At 35.3% G+C, this 16,339-nt stretch overlaps 1 protein-coding gene across 4 annotated transcripts; it reads left to right on the top strand.

Annotated features, from left to right (window-relative positions):
• Positions 1-3,015: 3,015 nt before the first annotated feature.
• On the top strand, positions 3,016-9,800 carry nat16l (N-acetyltransferase 16, like). Of its 4 annotated transcripts, none has more exons than XM_058781642.1 (4): positions 3,019-3,889; positions 6,382-6,517; positions 7,586-7,810; positions 8,626-9,796. In XM_058781642.1, exons 1-4 carry the CDS (start codon positions 3,810-3,812, stop codon positions 9,193-9,195), a joined length of 1,011 nt encoding a protein of 336 aa, XP_058637625.1. In that variant the 5' UTR covers positions 3,019-3,809; the 3' UTR covers positions 9,196-9,796. The 4 variants fall into 4 exon arrangements, with proteins under 4 accessions (XP_058637628.1, XP_058637625.1, XP_058637626.1 ...); XM_058781643.1 differs by having other exon boundaries at positions 3,024-3,889; positions 6,321-6,517; positions 8,626-9,793; XM_058781645.1 differs by lacking the exon at positions 6,382-6,517 and having other exon boundaries at positions 3,016-3,889; positions 8,626-9,800.
• Positions 9,801-16,339: the final 6,539 nt, after the last annotated feature.

The following is a 16,339-nucleotide window of genomic DNA, read 5'->3' as shown; positions in this document are numbered from 1 at the left end:
CACGCTATCCTCCAATTTTATACTGTTAAATGCTTTGACACAATCTGTATTGTTAAAAGCGCTATATAAATAAAGGTGACTTGACTTGACTTGACATCAAGATGTGTAAATATTTGCGTAATGCCGCCCAAATGTTCACGCAAAGTAAGAAGATGTGGTTTCAGTAACCGCAGCAGTGTTTATGCAGCCATGTCAGGGAGACGTATGGAGTCAATTTAATGCCACATATATATATGCAAAAGAATAAAGTTTTGCAAACAAAAATAAAGATTGCAAAATAAAGATAAAGTATTGAGAGAATAAATTAAGTTTTGCAAACAGAAATAAAGAATTGCAAAAATTAAGATATAATTCATTGCAAAAGTCAATGACAGTTGTAAAAGAAGCTTATGAACTTTGATTGCATTTTATCTCTGCAACACATATTTTTCATGCTCACACCTACTAATTCATTTGCAACGCTCCATGTATTTTGCGTTTCATTCAAGCGTGAGCTCGCGAGTCGCGACACCGTTTTCCCTTTGTGCTTCACTTCATGGCACTGTTTTGACATGGGGGGTCAATAAACTGGGGCATGTTCAGCTTAAGTTTAAGAAGTTAGAGATCAGTTTAAGCGGTGGTTTTATTAGGTATAGGCCTACTCATGTGTACAACATAATGTAGACAAAATCAGCCTGTCCTTCACTGTATAATCATTTATGGGGTACATTAGCTTGTTACTAGGGTGACCAGACATCTCAGTGTCCTGTCAATTTCCTAAAAAAATGCAATAATTTCTGTTTTGCCATTTTCTGCCTTGAAATATTCTTGCCACCCTTCTAGGTATCGTGTATTGCACAGTAAGTTGATAATGTTGTCATTGTAGTTTTGCATAAATCTACTTTCAATTTATGCAAAACTACAATGACAACTTTATCAAATTACCATCTGGTCACCCTAGTAACTTAGAAACAATCAACTTTACATACCTGCAATCTACCCGCATAACCTCCTCTCTGCCATACTGACTTTCAAACCTGTTGCGATTTGCATCTCCAGCTAATGACGTGGCTCCGCGCGTGGGTGGGGGGGGGGTCATGCCCAGGCTCGCTGAACACGCCTGAAGTTTCTTGACTCTTCCCCCCACGTCAAAACAGTACCATGAAGTGAAACCCACAGAAAAGTGAAGCGCAAAGGGAAAACGGTATCGCGAGCTCACGCTTGACTGAAACGCAAAATACATGGAGCGTTGCAAATGAATTAGTAGGTGTGAGCATGGAAAATATGTGTTGCAGAGATAAAATTTCATAAAATAAATCATCTTTTACAACTGTCATTGGTTTTTGCAATAAATTATACCTTAATTTGTGTAATTCTTTATTTCTGTTTGCAAAACATTATTTTTTCTCTCAATACAATATTTTGCAATCTTTATTTTTGTTTGCAAAACATTATTCTTTTGCATATATATATATATATATATATATATATATACACATGCAGGTGCTGGTCATATAATTAGAATAAATAAATCATCAAAAAGTTGATTTATTTCACTAATTCCATTCAAAAAGTGAAACTTGTATATTATATTCATTCATTACACACAGACTGATATATTTCAAATGTTTATTTCTTTTAATTTTGATGATTAGAGCTTACAGCTCATGAAAGTCAAAAATCAGTATCTCAAAATATTAGAATATTTACATTTGAGTTTGAATAAATGACCATCCCTACAGTATAAATTCTGGGTATCTCTTGTTCTTTGAAACCACAATAATGGGGAAGACTGCTGACTTGGCAATGATCCAGAAGACGAACATTGACACCTCCACAAAGAGGGTAAGTCACAGGGGTCATTACTGAAAGGTGTGGCTGTTTACAGAGTGCTGTATCAAAGCATATTAAATGCAAAGTTGACTGGAAGGAAGAATTTGGGTAGGAAAAGGTGCACAAGCAACAGGGATGACCGCAAGCTTGAGAATACAGTCAAGCAAAGCTGATTCAAACACTTGTGAGAGCTTCACAAGGAGAGAACTGAAGCTGGAGTCAGTGCATCAAGAGTCACCACGCCAGACGCCTTCAGGAAAAGGGCTACCAAGCCACTTCTGAACCAGAGACAACGTCAGAAGCATCTTAACAGGGCTGTGGAGAAAAGAACTAGACTGTTGCTCAGTGGTCCAAAGTCCTCTTTTCAGATGAAAGTAAATTTTACATTTCATTTGGAAATCAAGGTCCCAGAGTCTGAAGGAAGAGTGAGAGGCACAGAATCCATGTTGCTTGAAGTCCAGTGTGAAGTTTCCACAGTCAGTGATGATTTGGGCTGCCATGTCATCTGCTGGTGTTGGTCCACTGTGTTTTCTGAAGTCCACAGTCAACGCAGCCATCTACCAGGAAATTTTAGAGCACTTCATGCTTCCTTCTGTTGACAAGCTTTATGGAGATGCTGATTTCATTTTCCAGCAGGACTTGGCACCTGCCCACACTGCCAAAGGTACCAAAAGCTGGTTCAATGACCATAGTGTTACTGTGCTTGATTGGCCAGCAAACTCGCTTGACCTGAACCCCATAGAGAATCTATGGGGTATTGTCAAGAGGAAGATGAGAGACACCAGACCCAACAATGCAGAAGAGCTGAAGGCCACTATCAGAGCAACCTGGGCTCTCATAACACCTGAGCAGTGCCACAGACTGATCGACTCCATGCCACGCCGCATTGCTGCAGTAATTCAGGCAAAAGGAGCCCCAACTAAGTATTGAGTGCTGTACATGCTCATACTTTTCATTTTCATACTTTTCAGTTGGCCAAGCTTTCTAAAAATCCTTTCTTTGTATTGGTCTTAAGTAATATTCTAATATTTTGAGATACTGATTTTTGACTTTCATGAGCTGTAAGCTCTAATCATCAAAATTAAAAGAAATAAACATTTGAAATACATCAGTCTGTGTGTACTGAATGAATATAATATACAAGTTTCACTTTTTGAATGGAATTAGTGAAATAAATCAACTTTTTGATGATATTCTAATTATATGACCAGCACCTGTATATCTGGCATTAAATTGACTCCATAGAGACCCTGTGTTTCTAGGCGAAAGTAAAAGCACTTTATTTATTGTGTACAAACACATACGAGCTTCGTCACGCGACTCTGTTCCCCTCTCGGGCTTGAACTGATGGTAATTAAGGACATTATTAACTGTCTTTACTATAATTTTGAAAGCTAAAGCTTGCGATTATGGAAAGGGGCGTTACATTTCCGACGCGGCTTGTGGTGTTCGGCCAATCACAATGCACTGTGCCAGTTGGCCAATCAGAACACACTGCGCTTGACGGAAGGAGGGACTTTGTAGAAAACGAAGCGTTTGAGAGAGGCGTGGCATAGCGGATCTACAATAATGTACAGTATTTGAAAAATAATGTGTTTTTTGAACAATAAAACATGTCAACATATTCTGTTACACCAACTACACAAAATAATGATCTTTTAAAAAAGCATCATATGACCCCTTAAATGCAATGTCGCCTTCTACCCGCTTGGTGGGGCTACGATACTGTTACTGAAAATAAAAACTCTTAGGAAATGGATTCATTTCGTACCTCGAGAAGGTTAATGTGTTTATCTCTTAAATGCTTTTTTAATGTTCTCGAAACGTATCAGAGATCTTTGTGCCTACTATATCCAAATTCACTCTTATGTTTGGATAATTATTGACATACGGTTAAAGATGCTTTGCTTGTTAGTTAACCAAAAGAGAGATGTCCAGACTGCGTAAAGCCTGGACATTTCTAAACAGTTTTACAAGCCTGCAAGAGTTTAAAGTCCATGTTCGGCCGGAGGGGAAACTTGTCTGGAACACAAAGTCAAAATCACACGACTGTCGATACAGTAGCCTACCATACGCGGTAAGTCCTGCAGACTGAGACACATTTCCTATCAAAACAACACATTAGCTAATGAAGAAATCTTCGGTACCGTTTTTACTTTATAAAGATATCTGAGGCTAACATCGCTTTGTAAACTTATTTTAGCCGTGCTTATGATGTGTTTTTGAAAGCAGGATATATGGTTGTAGTTGCATTTTAACTGTCTTTTAATAAGACCAGACCACATGATCATAGCAAGACCAAATTGCTGCTTCTTAGTAGTAGCCTGCAATCCAGACTAGAATTATATTAAGTTTTTGCTAATATATAATGTTATCCACAGTAATAGCATTAAATGGTCTCATAAATTGTTACTACATAGGCTAAGTAGATTACATCAGCATTTGTTTGAAATATTTAGGCTAATCATTTCAATCGATAAATTTTTTTTTTTTTAATTATTATTATTTTTTTAAATATAGTATATGTAGTGCTGTCAAACAATTAATCGCATCCAAAATAAAAGTTTTTGTTTGCATAATATGTGTGTGAGTTCACACACATATTATGCAAACAAAAACTTGTATTTCTATTATGTATATTTAAATACACACACACATATACAGAATACAGTCATGGCCAAAAATATCGGCACCCTTGGTAAATATGATCAAAGAAGGCTGTGAAAATGAATCTGCATTGTTAATCCTTTTGATCTTTTATTTAAAAAAAAAATCATAAAAATCTAACCTTTCATTGGATAATAAGAATTTAAAATGGAGGGAAATATCATTATGAAATAAATGTTTTTCTCAAATACACGTTGGACACAATTATTGGCACCCCTAGAAATTAAAAATATCTCTGAAGTATATTCGCATTCATATTCACAATATTGAGCTCTCCAGGGTGATTATGAACATGAAATTATTCAGCCATGGCTTCCTGTTTCACAGAAATATAATAGGAGGGAAAACAAAGCCCAAATTCCCTTAATCATCCATCACAATGAGAAAAACCAAAGAATATATTTCTGATGTGCACCAAAAGATAATTGAGCTTCACAAATTAGTGAAGTGGCTTTAAGAAAATTCCTATTTCCACCATCAGGGCAATAATTAAGAATTTCCAGTCAACATAAAATGTTACCAAACCGGCTTGGAGAGTGCGTGTGTATATATCGTCCTAATGCACGGTGAGAAGGAGAGTTTGAGTGGCTAAAGACCATCCAAGGACCACAGCTGGAGAATTGCAGAAAATAGTTAAGTCTCGGGGTCAGAAAACCTTAAAAAAAAAAAAGTCAAACAGTACCTACATCACCACATGTTGTTTGGGAGGGTTTCAAGAAAAATTCTCCTCGCTCATCCAAAAACAAACTCAGACACGACTGGAACTTCAAATGGGACTGGCTTCTATGGTCAGATGAAACTAAAAAATGAGCTTTTTAGCAGCAAACACTCAAGACTGGTTTGGTGAACACAGGGATGAAAAGTACCCCATGTGTACAATGAAATATACTGCTGTATTTTTGATGTTGTGGGCCTATATTTCTGCTGGAGGTCCTGAACATCTTGTTTAGACACATGGCATCATGGAGTCTATCAAATACCAACAGATAAAAAATCAATAAATGACTGATTCTGTTAGAAATCTTATAATGGGCCATGTTTGGATCTTCCAACCGTACAATAATCCAAACACAAACCTCAAAAACAACACAAAGATGGGTCACTGAGCACAAAACCAAGCTTCTGCTGGCCATTCCAGTCCTCTGTCCTGAACCCTGCAGAAAATGAGTGGGTGAACTGAAGAGAAGAAGCACCAACATGGAGCTGGGAATCTAAAGGGTCTGGAGTGATTCTGGATGAAGGAATGGTCTCTGATCTCTTGTCAGGTGTTCTCTAACCTCATCAGGCATTATAGGGGAAAATTTAGAGCTGTTAAATGGAGGTTTCAAAAAGTATTGAATAAAAGGGCCGTTAATTGCGGCCAATGTGTATTAGAGAAAAACATTTATTTCATAATGATTTTTCCCTCCATTTTAAATTCTTATTCTCCAGTGAAAGAATTTGTGAATTTTTTTAATAAAAGATCAAAGTATTAACCATGCAGATTAATTTTCACAGCCTTCTTTGATCATATTTACCAAGGGTGCCGATATTTTTGGCCATGGCTGTATATTTTGAAAATATTTACAGGTCTATATTTATATTCATAAAATGTAGTATATAAACATAACATATTTTTCTGAAATGTATATATGCATTTGTGTGTATTTATATATACATAATAAATATACACAGTACCACATAACATATATTATGTAAACAAAATACACTAGTATTATGCATTTTATATTTTTAATATAATAAATGCTGTTGTTTTAATCTGTTTTTATTTGTTACTGGGACTAGACACACACACACACACAAAATCTGTTTGTTTTACAATCCACAATTAACCTGTGCAGAAGTAACGATGGATTCACATTGTGTGGGTGAAAGTGATGGACTGAACTTCTGTCTGGCCAGAGTAGAGGATTACGATGACGTGATGGCTATATCACAAGACATATATGGTGGCAATGACTACCTTCCACATCGCTATCACTCCTGGATGACTGAGCCAGGAAGAGTGGTTATTATAGCACGGAGAGATAGGAAGCTGGTAAGAGATACAAGAGGAAAAAGGTTTGATAGACCTCATGTGTTTTCTGATTTTAGTTTTAACCTCAGCCAGAAGCTGTGAGGAAATATTAATTGTCATTTTTAAATTGCACAATTGTTGCATTTATTTTTCAGCACTATCTTGATTTTAGCAAGTAGACACACACTTTATCATAAACATATATTATAAGCTCAAAAATTGTATGTCCAAGAAATTAACAGTATTACTTGTTTATTTGGTAATCTAAACTTGCATGTTATCAAGGTACATGTATAACATTTGAAATGTTAATCATTGACATTTAGCATTGACATGTCTTATAATTAATAGACTATTCAAATCACTAACTGATATGATAAGAAGTTGTTAATGGGTAAAATAAGTGATGATATGTCTTGAGAAATGCCATGCTTGCAGTTCTCAGAAAGACGACATTTTAACTTGTGGCTTAAATGAACCACATCAATGTGTGTGTTCTCTGCTATGCACATAATTGATTGACTCATGACCCATATACTTGAATGCAGTATTTGACATTTATACCACTGGACAATTTCGCTCTTCATATAATCAGTCTAGGGTGGTTGGATAAGGTCAGCAGCACCATTGGAATTGTTTATTACTGTGATTTTAATAGTATTATATTGTTTAATAGTGTTATATTATATTGCTTTATACTGTTACACACTAGTGAACCTCTACCAGCTGCCCTAAAGCACCATTAAGCTACTAGGAGCACTTTTGCACATTGGCTTTTGTTATTGGAATTTTGAATGTTAAAAAAAAAATAGACAACTTTTCCTCATATTGTTAACTAACAGTACTTATTAATAGTACAATTAATAAAATATTCATATTTTCAATCTCAAAGGTACAAGATTTGATACATGAGGTCATGTTTTTAGTCAGTTACTCCTACAGCCTCTAGTACAAAAACAGTATGTTATGCTGCTTGATTTGTTGGCATATTATTTTAATTTATGATCGCAATCATAAACATGCTGGCATTTTACCATTTTATTTTCAGTTATTTCAGCCTTTTCAATAATTATTCCTGTGTGCCTTTAGGTGGCTCTGGAGTCAGGTCTGCTGGTTGATGGAGGTGAAACTGTAATCGTTGAGGGATTAAGAGTGTGTCCTAACAAAAGGGGTTGTGGTCTAGCCGGAGTTATCCAGAGATTTGTTGATGGCTACATAAAGAAGGTCTACCCTGATGTGAAGACCAAGCGCCTCACCAGAGGAGATGACCCAGGGCCTGAAAAACTGAGCAAGTTCACGCTTCTGGCTAGACGGGTGAGTTAAAATTTGAAAAGTGACTTCTATAAATGAACTTAATTAACAATTGTGTGCCTATAAATTAACACTATAGACTATATAAATAATTTGCTATGATACCTAATTTATTAACAAATGCAAAGTAATCAAAATAATCAAAATACTTTAATAATCAATGCTAATCAAAATACTTTGTAATCTGCATTTTGTATTATTTTTGATAGTTGTTTTAAATGAATTATGCACTCCATTAAATCTTTTTTCTTCACTTCCTCTCACTACCTTTTGATCCATACCACTAATTCATAGTTTTCAGTCACCTGACCGCCTCGAAGACCTGGAGGGCAAAACATCCAAAGAACTGCAGCAAAAGCCTGTCAATTTTCCATATCTTTCCTTCCAATCCACAAATATTTAGATCACCTCTCAAAAGAATAAAACGAGGACATGTGAACAAAATGCAAGTTTTGGCCATTTGCAATCCACATTTCAGTCATTAAAAACAGTGTGACATTATAAAATGTTTAACTTACTAAAAAATTATTTTAAATGATTAAAATAATGATATTAAAAGATCTAATTCAGTACACATCTTATTGATGATGCATACTTTATATAGGGTTCATCCTCTTGCCTGTACAAATTATGCATCATCAATATACTGAATTTGGCCTATAATATCAGTATCTTACTTTATTATATTTAATGCATGTTTTTGTTTTTCTTTAAGTATGAGGGTGTGACGTCGCATGAAAACTATGAATAGTAATAGTAATAACACTAACATTAACAGTAATTTTTTCCTCTGTTTTCTCTGTGTCTTTATAAACCAGGCCGTTCTCTCTCTGTGGGGAGATTGTGAAGGTTTTGATAACTTTGTCTCAGGTCTGAAGGAAAAACTGGTTGTGTCAGATGAGTCTAAGAGTAGCAGTCCTTTAGTGCCAGTAAAGGACTTGGATGCTCTTAAGACCCTTCTCTTGGATTCAGACTTGTCCTCCAGACTTCAGCTTCCAGGCGGTGCTATCATCCAGGATTGGCAGCCCTTGAAGCTCATGGAGAGTAACCTTCACGTCTTGGCAAGGCGAAACTTGACGTGGTTTGTAGATGGTTCCGGTGGGAAACCCCTTTTCATGAGCTTCCACACACCTCCCTATCCTATTCCCTTTAACGGAGGGTCTCTACGCTTTAATATCGATCTGTACGGGACGGACACCTCTTTAGCAAAGAAAGCACTAACAGCTCACCTGAACAGTGTGAAAAGTGAGATTCAAGGCTTGGTTTTGGTTCATATTTATATGCATCAGTCTCTATGGGAAGATTTAAAGCAGTTTTGTGAGGGCCATGAGACAGTGAAGCAGTTCCGGGATTACTGGGAGCAGCTGTTTTTGGAAAGAGAGCTATAATGATATCTAAAGAGGATGGAGAGAAGAAAAAGATGCTGGCGATAAAGAAAGACTTGTTTAATTTTTTGGTGATTGATGTTATATTAGCCATAATGGAGTTGTCAGCTTTGTTTAAACAAACTATATGTTCAACAAATTAAATCGGTTTAAGATATTGTACAACTATATTGCGCCTGAGTGAAACAAGGCACAGTGAAACAAACTCAGTGAACTCATTACTTTAACAGATGCTGATGTCAGAAACATGAAGCATGTACTTGTTCCTCTGTGCCTCATGAGTACAGGATGATTTATGAATTGAAATTTTGAAATGAAAAGTACTTCAAACCTGATTGTTTTAAGCATTTTAATATAATAAAAATGTATCAATGCTGAAACACTTGTTGCTTAATATATTTGTGGAAAAGTGCACTTTAAAAAATGCTGCTGCAATTAGTTACAACAACATAAAATTTGTTGAGATAACTTAAATATCCAACTTAACTAAAGTTAACAAAACTTAAATTAACTAAACTTAAGTCAAGCACGAAGATTGATTTTATTCTAATGTTGAAATTTTAAGTTGTATAATCATTGAATTAAATTTAATGCATTCAATTAAAACTTAAACTGGCCCCAAACATTTCAACAGCAGTCTGTCTGTCTATCTATCTATCTATGATCTGTTTATCCATTAATAATATAATTCTGTATCTAACACTACTACTACAAAAAAAATACTTTTATTTAACTGTATAAACAACAATAATATATATATATATATTTGTTTTTCTCAAAATAATTAATACAACAAAATCCAAAGTCACTTACTGTGTGTATGGTACATTACAGCTGTTAGGCAACTGGTAATGGCAGTGACAAGAAAAAAGGTGGTTAACACTGTGGAAAATCAGCCTCTTTTTCCACTAGGGTGTTTTGTAATTGCCTTTCATGATGGGAAAGCGCACGAGGAGTCCTTGGAGAAAATGTGTGACGTCTGAGAAACAGGCAACTGTGTAATGGATGTGCTGAGAATCTATCCATCAGCAAATTATTCCCCTCCTCTCTCCCCATCTATGTTGTTCATCTCTCTCTCTTTCTCTATTACATTCTTTCCTGTTGCTATTCTACTTCTTTCTTCTCCGTAATACTCTCTCTTTACTTTGCAACCATGATTTATGTCTTTCCGTCACGGTCAGCCCTTCCATCGTTCTCATTGTTCCACCTCTGTCCTTTCGTTTCTCCTCCTTGATTAGTTTCACGTCACTCTTGCTCTGCTGAAGCACTTGGCTTGTCATTACACCCATTTAGTTCCAGTTCTGTCTCTCAAATAATGTCCATCTGTTCCTCGTACCAGACCTTATTACAGAGCGTCTCATGACAGAGCAGATCACCTTCTCCCTCACTCTTTTCACGAGCACACATGAAGACCCCCATCCAGACACACAATTACAGCCATCGGCTTCATTAAATGCATGGAGTAAGTGGAGACATCTTGTGCACTCACACAGTCTTGCAATAGAAGTTGCATACTGCTGTTATGAAAAGCTTAAATGACATTTATTTATATTTCTTCTCATTTGTAACTTATGTCACGTTAATATTTTAACTGTCAAGTCCTTCCTAACATACATTATATTTTAACATGGACAGCAAGAGACTGAATTATTAACATATGAGAAAGGCCTAGTCATAATTTCACAACTTTGTCACTGACTAATTAACAACTTAGCTGTCACTTCAGAGCACAGACTGGATTCAGCGGATCACAGTGCATGGAGAAAACAAAAAAGGATGTTGGTGAAAGATACTTGCAATGACAAGTTACTATTCTTTTCCTTTCAGCATTAAGAATGTTTCTAAATTGATCATTGTGAAATGAGAAATGCTTTTTGAGCCAGTTTTCCACACACAGATTAAACCAAGGCCTGGACTAAGAAGAAAATGCTAGAACTGACAGTGAAATTTAATCTTGGATTTGACATAATCTGTGTCTGAGAAACAGTCTTTTGTCTGTCTTTTACTATCAGCCACAGAGCAGGCAGTCACAAAGAAGGCCTCTTTCGAAAAGCTTTTATGAATGAAATTCAGTACACGAGGCATCCAACATGCATTATCCTGTGGACCCAATATATAAGAATATGTGACGCAAAATGAAAGATTTCCTCTGTATTGTGCAGCATGCAGCAGGAAATACTGAATAAAATACTAAAACCTCTGAGGAAGCAAGACAAGAAAATGATTAGCATGATTTATATATATATTTAGATGGAAGAATTTAATATTTATGCCTTTCTGCTTTTCATGAATGAAATAATGAAAGCACATTAAAATATGTATATATATATAATACATTTTTGTTATAATACAAAAGCCAGTATTATCTTGCACACATTTTCAAATGAATTAATATCTTGCAAACAACTTTAAATTAATTTGGCTCAAGGTCAGTCATAGTTATTGACCTTGAGTCAAAAATAAGATCATTGATTGCTTTATGACTATCTCTCTAGAGGATCTGGAGGGCCTCTAAAGTAATCCTCTCTCTCTCCTTCAGCAGCACAAGTACAGACCAAAAATAGATTTAAGCTGCAGATGGTCAGTTGTCTAATAATCATAGAAAGATGACACCTAATGGATCACAATAACAATTTCTGTCAGTCTAAATTGCATTTTGTGGGTCATATATGAATTTCATTCATTCATGAGGATCTTTAATTCTACTCTCAATGTATGTGTTTTTGCAAATGAATGAGTGTAGTTTCTCCAGTAACGCAGACGATGCATCAGTAAAAAGACATTTATGACAATATTAATGCCTCGATTTTCTAGCAGGAAAGATTTCACTTCCGTTTTTCCACCAAAAGCAGGCAGCACTGAGACGCATCTCGGGTTCATAATGAAATGCTGCTCTGTTAGTCAGAGCCATTACAGCAGAAGTGATAGTGTTGTCTGTTTGGCGACCGGGAAATGCAGGGGTGGGGTGTCCGGACACAGTTCTATGAAGTGCTTTTGCTGGTGAAGTTTCGAGAAACAGTAGCAAGTTGGTATTTAGAGGCTTCGTCAAACTTTTTGAGACTACACATACAGTGCAGTGTTTAAAACTTCCGGAAGGACATAGGGCAAGATTCAGCTTCCCTTGATAAGAGTTACAGGATTTGACTGCTAGAATGACTCAATGCTTTGTGTCGTTTCTCGCTCTCATTTTCTTAATTTGCTTTCTTTCGCTTCCTGGCACTTGCATGGATTTGACCTAGCCATATGACGCATCTCAGAAATGGAAGAGAAAGACAGAGAGCTGGTTGCTGCTGGAGCAGATAATTATATTTTTCACGATGATGATGATAACCCACTCTCTGCGTTAAATCTGGACTTCACCGAGCTTCCGCTGTAGATTATCCCAATTTTACCACCCTGTGGGCCACCATCAACACATGTGGGTCTGCAAAGTGCCGGTTGTTATGAACTGAAGACTTACTAAAGAAGCAATTACCTAAAAAATTAGGTACTTCACTCTCATTTTATTAAATTACACATTCAAATATGTTTAATATGTGTATTTGGCCTTGAAGTGATTGCGCTACAGCAAAGATATTTAAAATACTGGGAAATGAAAGATGACAGGGGTCATTTAAAATAATTTTTGCCATACAGCTGTTCAGATATATGAAACACCTCACATATGATAGTTTTGACATTATATCTTTTAAGATTTAAGTAACTGTCATCAGTGTAACACTAATTGTACTGTTTTACTTGTATGGTGCCAATTTCTAATCAAAAGAGTTACAATCATTGTATAAAATTACGCTACTGGTAAAACTGAAACATTGTACTGTATTATGATGCTTATTATTTATAATATAAAATATTATACCGTAATTATTATTTTACTGGTTACAAATGATAATCACAACATACATACACAACATTTCATTGCAATTGTTTTAACTTGTCCAAGCAGGACATATTTCATAGATTTACATATTACATTTGATGACAATGGAGCAAGGAGCTATAAAACATAAGACAAAACTCAAAGGCATAAGAAAAAAATGCACAGATTTGATTCCAAACAAAAGCATTTTTTGGAAAGTGATCATGAAAAATCACATAGATGCACACTATCTTTAGGGTAGATGACCAATCAGGTTTCCACTGTTATTATATTGTTCTTTTTACTTGCAGATTAATGTTAATAAGTAGAGAAAACAACTCACGTCACAGATAAGCAAACTTTCTTCCGCTTTGCATTTGTTTCCAGATGCCAAAGACAGCTTTTAAGAGCAGCTATTAATTAACCCCCTCATCATGACTCACTCTCCCGATGAGCGTCCATATGTCTTCCTCAACCTGTTGACTCAGATCCGGATTGTCCGAGCAGCAAAGGCCTCTAGTAATTACACAATGTGGCACGAACACAACGCACAAATTCCACATCATTTTCCAAACAATACAGCCATCAGTGTAGCTTCACTTCCATTTCAGTTTAGTGCTTGACTAATTAGTCTGCTGCTTGAAGACAGAGGACAGGCTTTAATTGATAAACATTGGGACAAAATTATACAGAAGCAACCATGATGCCATGGCAGTTCTTAATCACAGGAAATAAGCGTAGGAATGGAGGATGATGAGTGCCATTAGGCCCAGTGCATGCTGGGTAAAGAAGCTGTTATTAGAGAAACATTAAATTAGCGTAATTCTCACTCACAAAGGAACAGTCTAGAATATGTGTGTGTTTGTGATGTGAAAAAGGATGGAAGACGGACTGTGAAGGAGGGAATGAGGGAAAATCGCTTGCTTCTGTTTTCAAAAACTTATATATATATACATATATATACATATACACTGCAGGAATTTTGGAATGATTAAGATTTTTACTGTTGTTGTTTATGCACAACAATTTGATCACAAATGTAGTAAAAACTAATATTGTAAAATAGTATTACAATTTAAAATGGAAAACAAAGCCGAATTTTCAGCAGCAATCACTCCAGTCTTTACTTGAAATGATTTCTGAAGAATCATATGGCAATAATGAAAAAAAAAAAATAAGATACAATAAAATAGTATTTTTTATCAAATAAATGCAACCATACTGAAGTGTAGAAGAGAAGACAGAACAGCAGTGAAACATTAATCAACAGAATCAGCCTTAAAAATGACTCCCACACTTCTAATGAGGCAGAAAAATCATAGTCACAGGGCTTGTTACTTGTCATGTTCTAGTCATCTGCTGATACAAGAATAAATAAAACATTTCTAACAATAACGCCAGGTCTCATCTTTTAATATTCTAATGAAGCAAGCTATTACTTTATTAAGATGATCTTTTGACATCTATGTAACCCTGTTATTTTAAATATATTATTTTATATGTATCTGGCAGACAAGTATGATTACTGCTCTGACATGCACATTTGACACCCCTGGAACCGGTATAAAAGCAACATTATCGTTGACAATAATGTATTATGCAACAAGCTGCATTCAATAATAATGTATTAATAACACATTCATTTATTATGTTATTGTTATATTTTCTCTATAATTTTTTTTTAGCACAAAATAAGCCAACCAGTCAACATTTTAAATGTGTATACATTTATAAGTTGGAAAAGTGCCTTACTTAAAATCTTTATTTTTGAATTGAATTTGAGGTTAATTCACACGTTCTAAACATGTTCATGTATCAGTTACATTCTATGTTTAAATAAAATGTATGCAGTATTTGTAAGTCTCAAGTGTCAGTTTTTAGTCATGCACAATTGCCATATAAGGCCATATAGTGCTGTGCAAATGTCAGCAACAAAAACTTTTGTTTCTTGAAAATGACCTTTTCTATCAGAAAATCTGGCATATCTGCCTGACATTTGTTTCACGTCCTCACTGCAAACATTTCTATACAATCCATACGATGAATATCTTTATCATGTGGTATCTGCACATTTAACCACCAATATTTTAGGTAATCTGCAGCGATGCTTAGGCACTGCAAGTACCAGTGTTATATAAGGTGTGTGTGTGTGATTTTCAAACCTGCTCGCAGCTTTAAAACTCTACAAAATAAACTATGAGTCATCACAGTATGCACTGTGGACATGTGCAATTCTCTTATCTTTTTCTGCTTTTATAAACCAACTACTTTCTGTATATATATATATATATATATATTCACACACAAATGAGCTTTATACAGTACAATTAAAGCCTCCAAAACATCAGCAAAGGCATCTGCTGTCATATGGAGTGACATAATAGTTGACAGACTGAAGGGATCTTGGTTTTTACCTTAAGCACAACGGGAAAACAATGTGCCTGCCTCAAATGTGACATGTACTACTTTCCCTCAAGTCTCTTACCTCCACTAGATACGGGCCTACACACAGAGCTGACACATAATGCTCTTTCACACTCTCACTCTGGTGCTGCACAATCCATAAAACAGTGCATCAGCCACCCACCGACTACGAGAAAAACACTATTGCTGCATCCGAATATGCATACTTCTGTATTATACAGTATGTGAAAAACAGTATAGCAAAAGAGCAGTATGTCCAAATTCATAGTATTTGAAAAACGTAGATGAAAAATATCCAGATGACCTACTACTTCGGCCGAGATCCTGGAGTGCGTATTTGATTGTATTCGATTTATGGCTATCCCAAGAAGTTTTGACAGTGCCATATTCATTATCCAAATAGAATATATATATATATATATTTTTAACATCCGCATATGAAAAGAATGTGGCTTTTCAGCTGTGGATTCCTTCAATGGGACCTGTATTTATCATTTCAATTAACACTCAGAAAAAAGGTACAAAGCTGTCACTGGGTTGGTACCCTAAGGTAGAAAAGCTCAAATGTATATCTTTGTACCTTATTTACATCTAATGCTATATATTAGGACTTTATTAGTACATAAAGAGTACATACTACACTGTAAAAAGTGATAAGTTGACTTAACTTAAAAAAAATTGAGGAAACCCATTGCCTTAACATTTTTAAGTAAATGATAATTAAAAAAATAAGTTAATTGAATTTAATTTAATTTAATTTAATTTAATTTAAAAATAAGTTAATTGAAAAAAAAAAAAAATTATGTACTTAATAATATTAAGGCAACGGGTTTCCTCAATTTTTTTAAGTTAAGTCAACTTTTA

Source organism: Onychostoma macrolepis, chromosome 07 (genome assembly GCF_012432095.1).
Source record: "Onychostoma macrolepis isolate SWU-2019 chromosome 07, ASM1243209v1, whole genome shotgun sequence".
Classification (NCBI taxonomy): Eukaryota; Metazoa; Chordata; class Actinopteri; order Cypriniformes; family Cyprinidae; genus Onychostoma; species Onychostoma macrolepis.
Note: the sequence above shows the minus strand (reverse complement) of the source record. Positions and strands in the feature narration are given on the sequence as shown.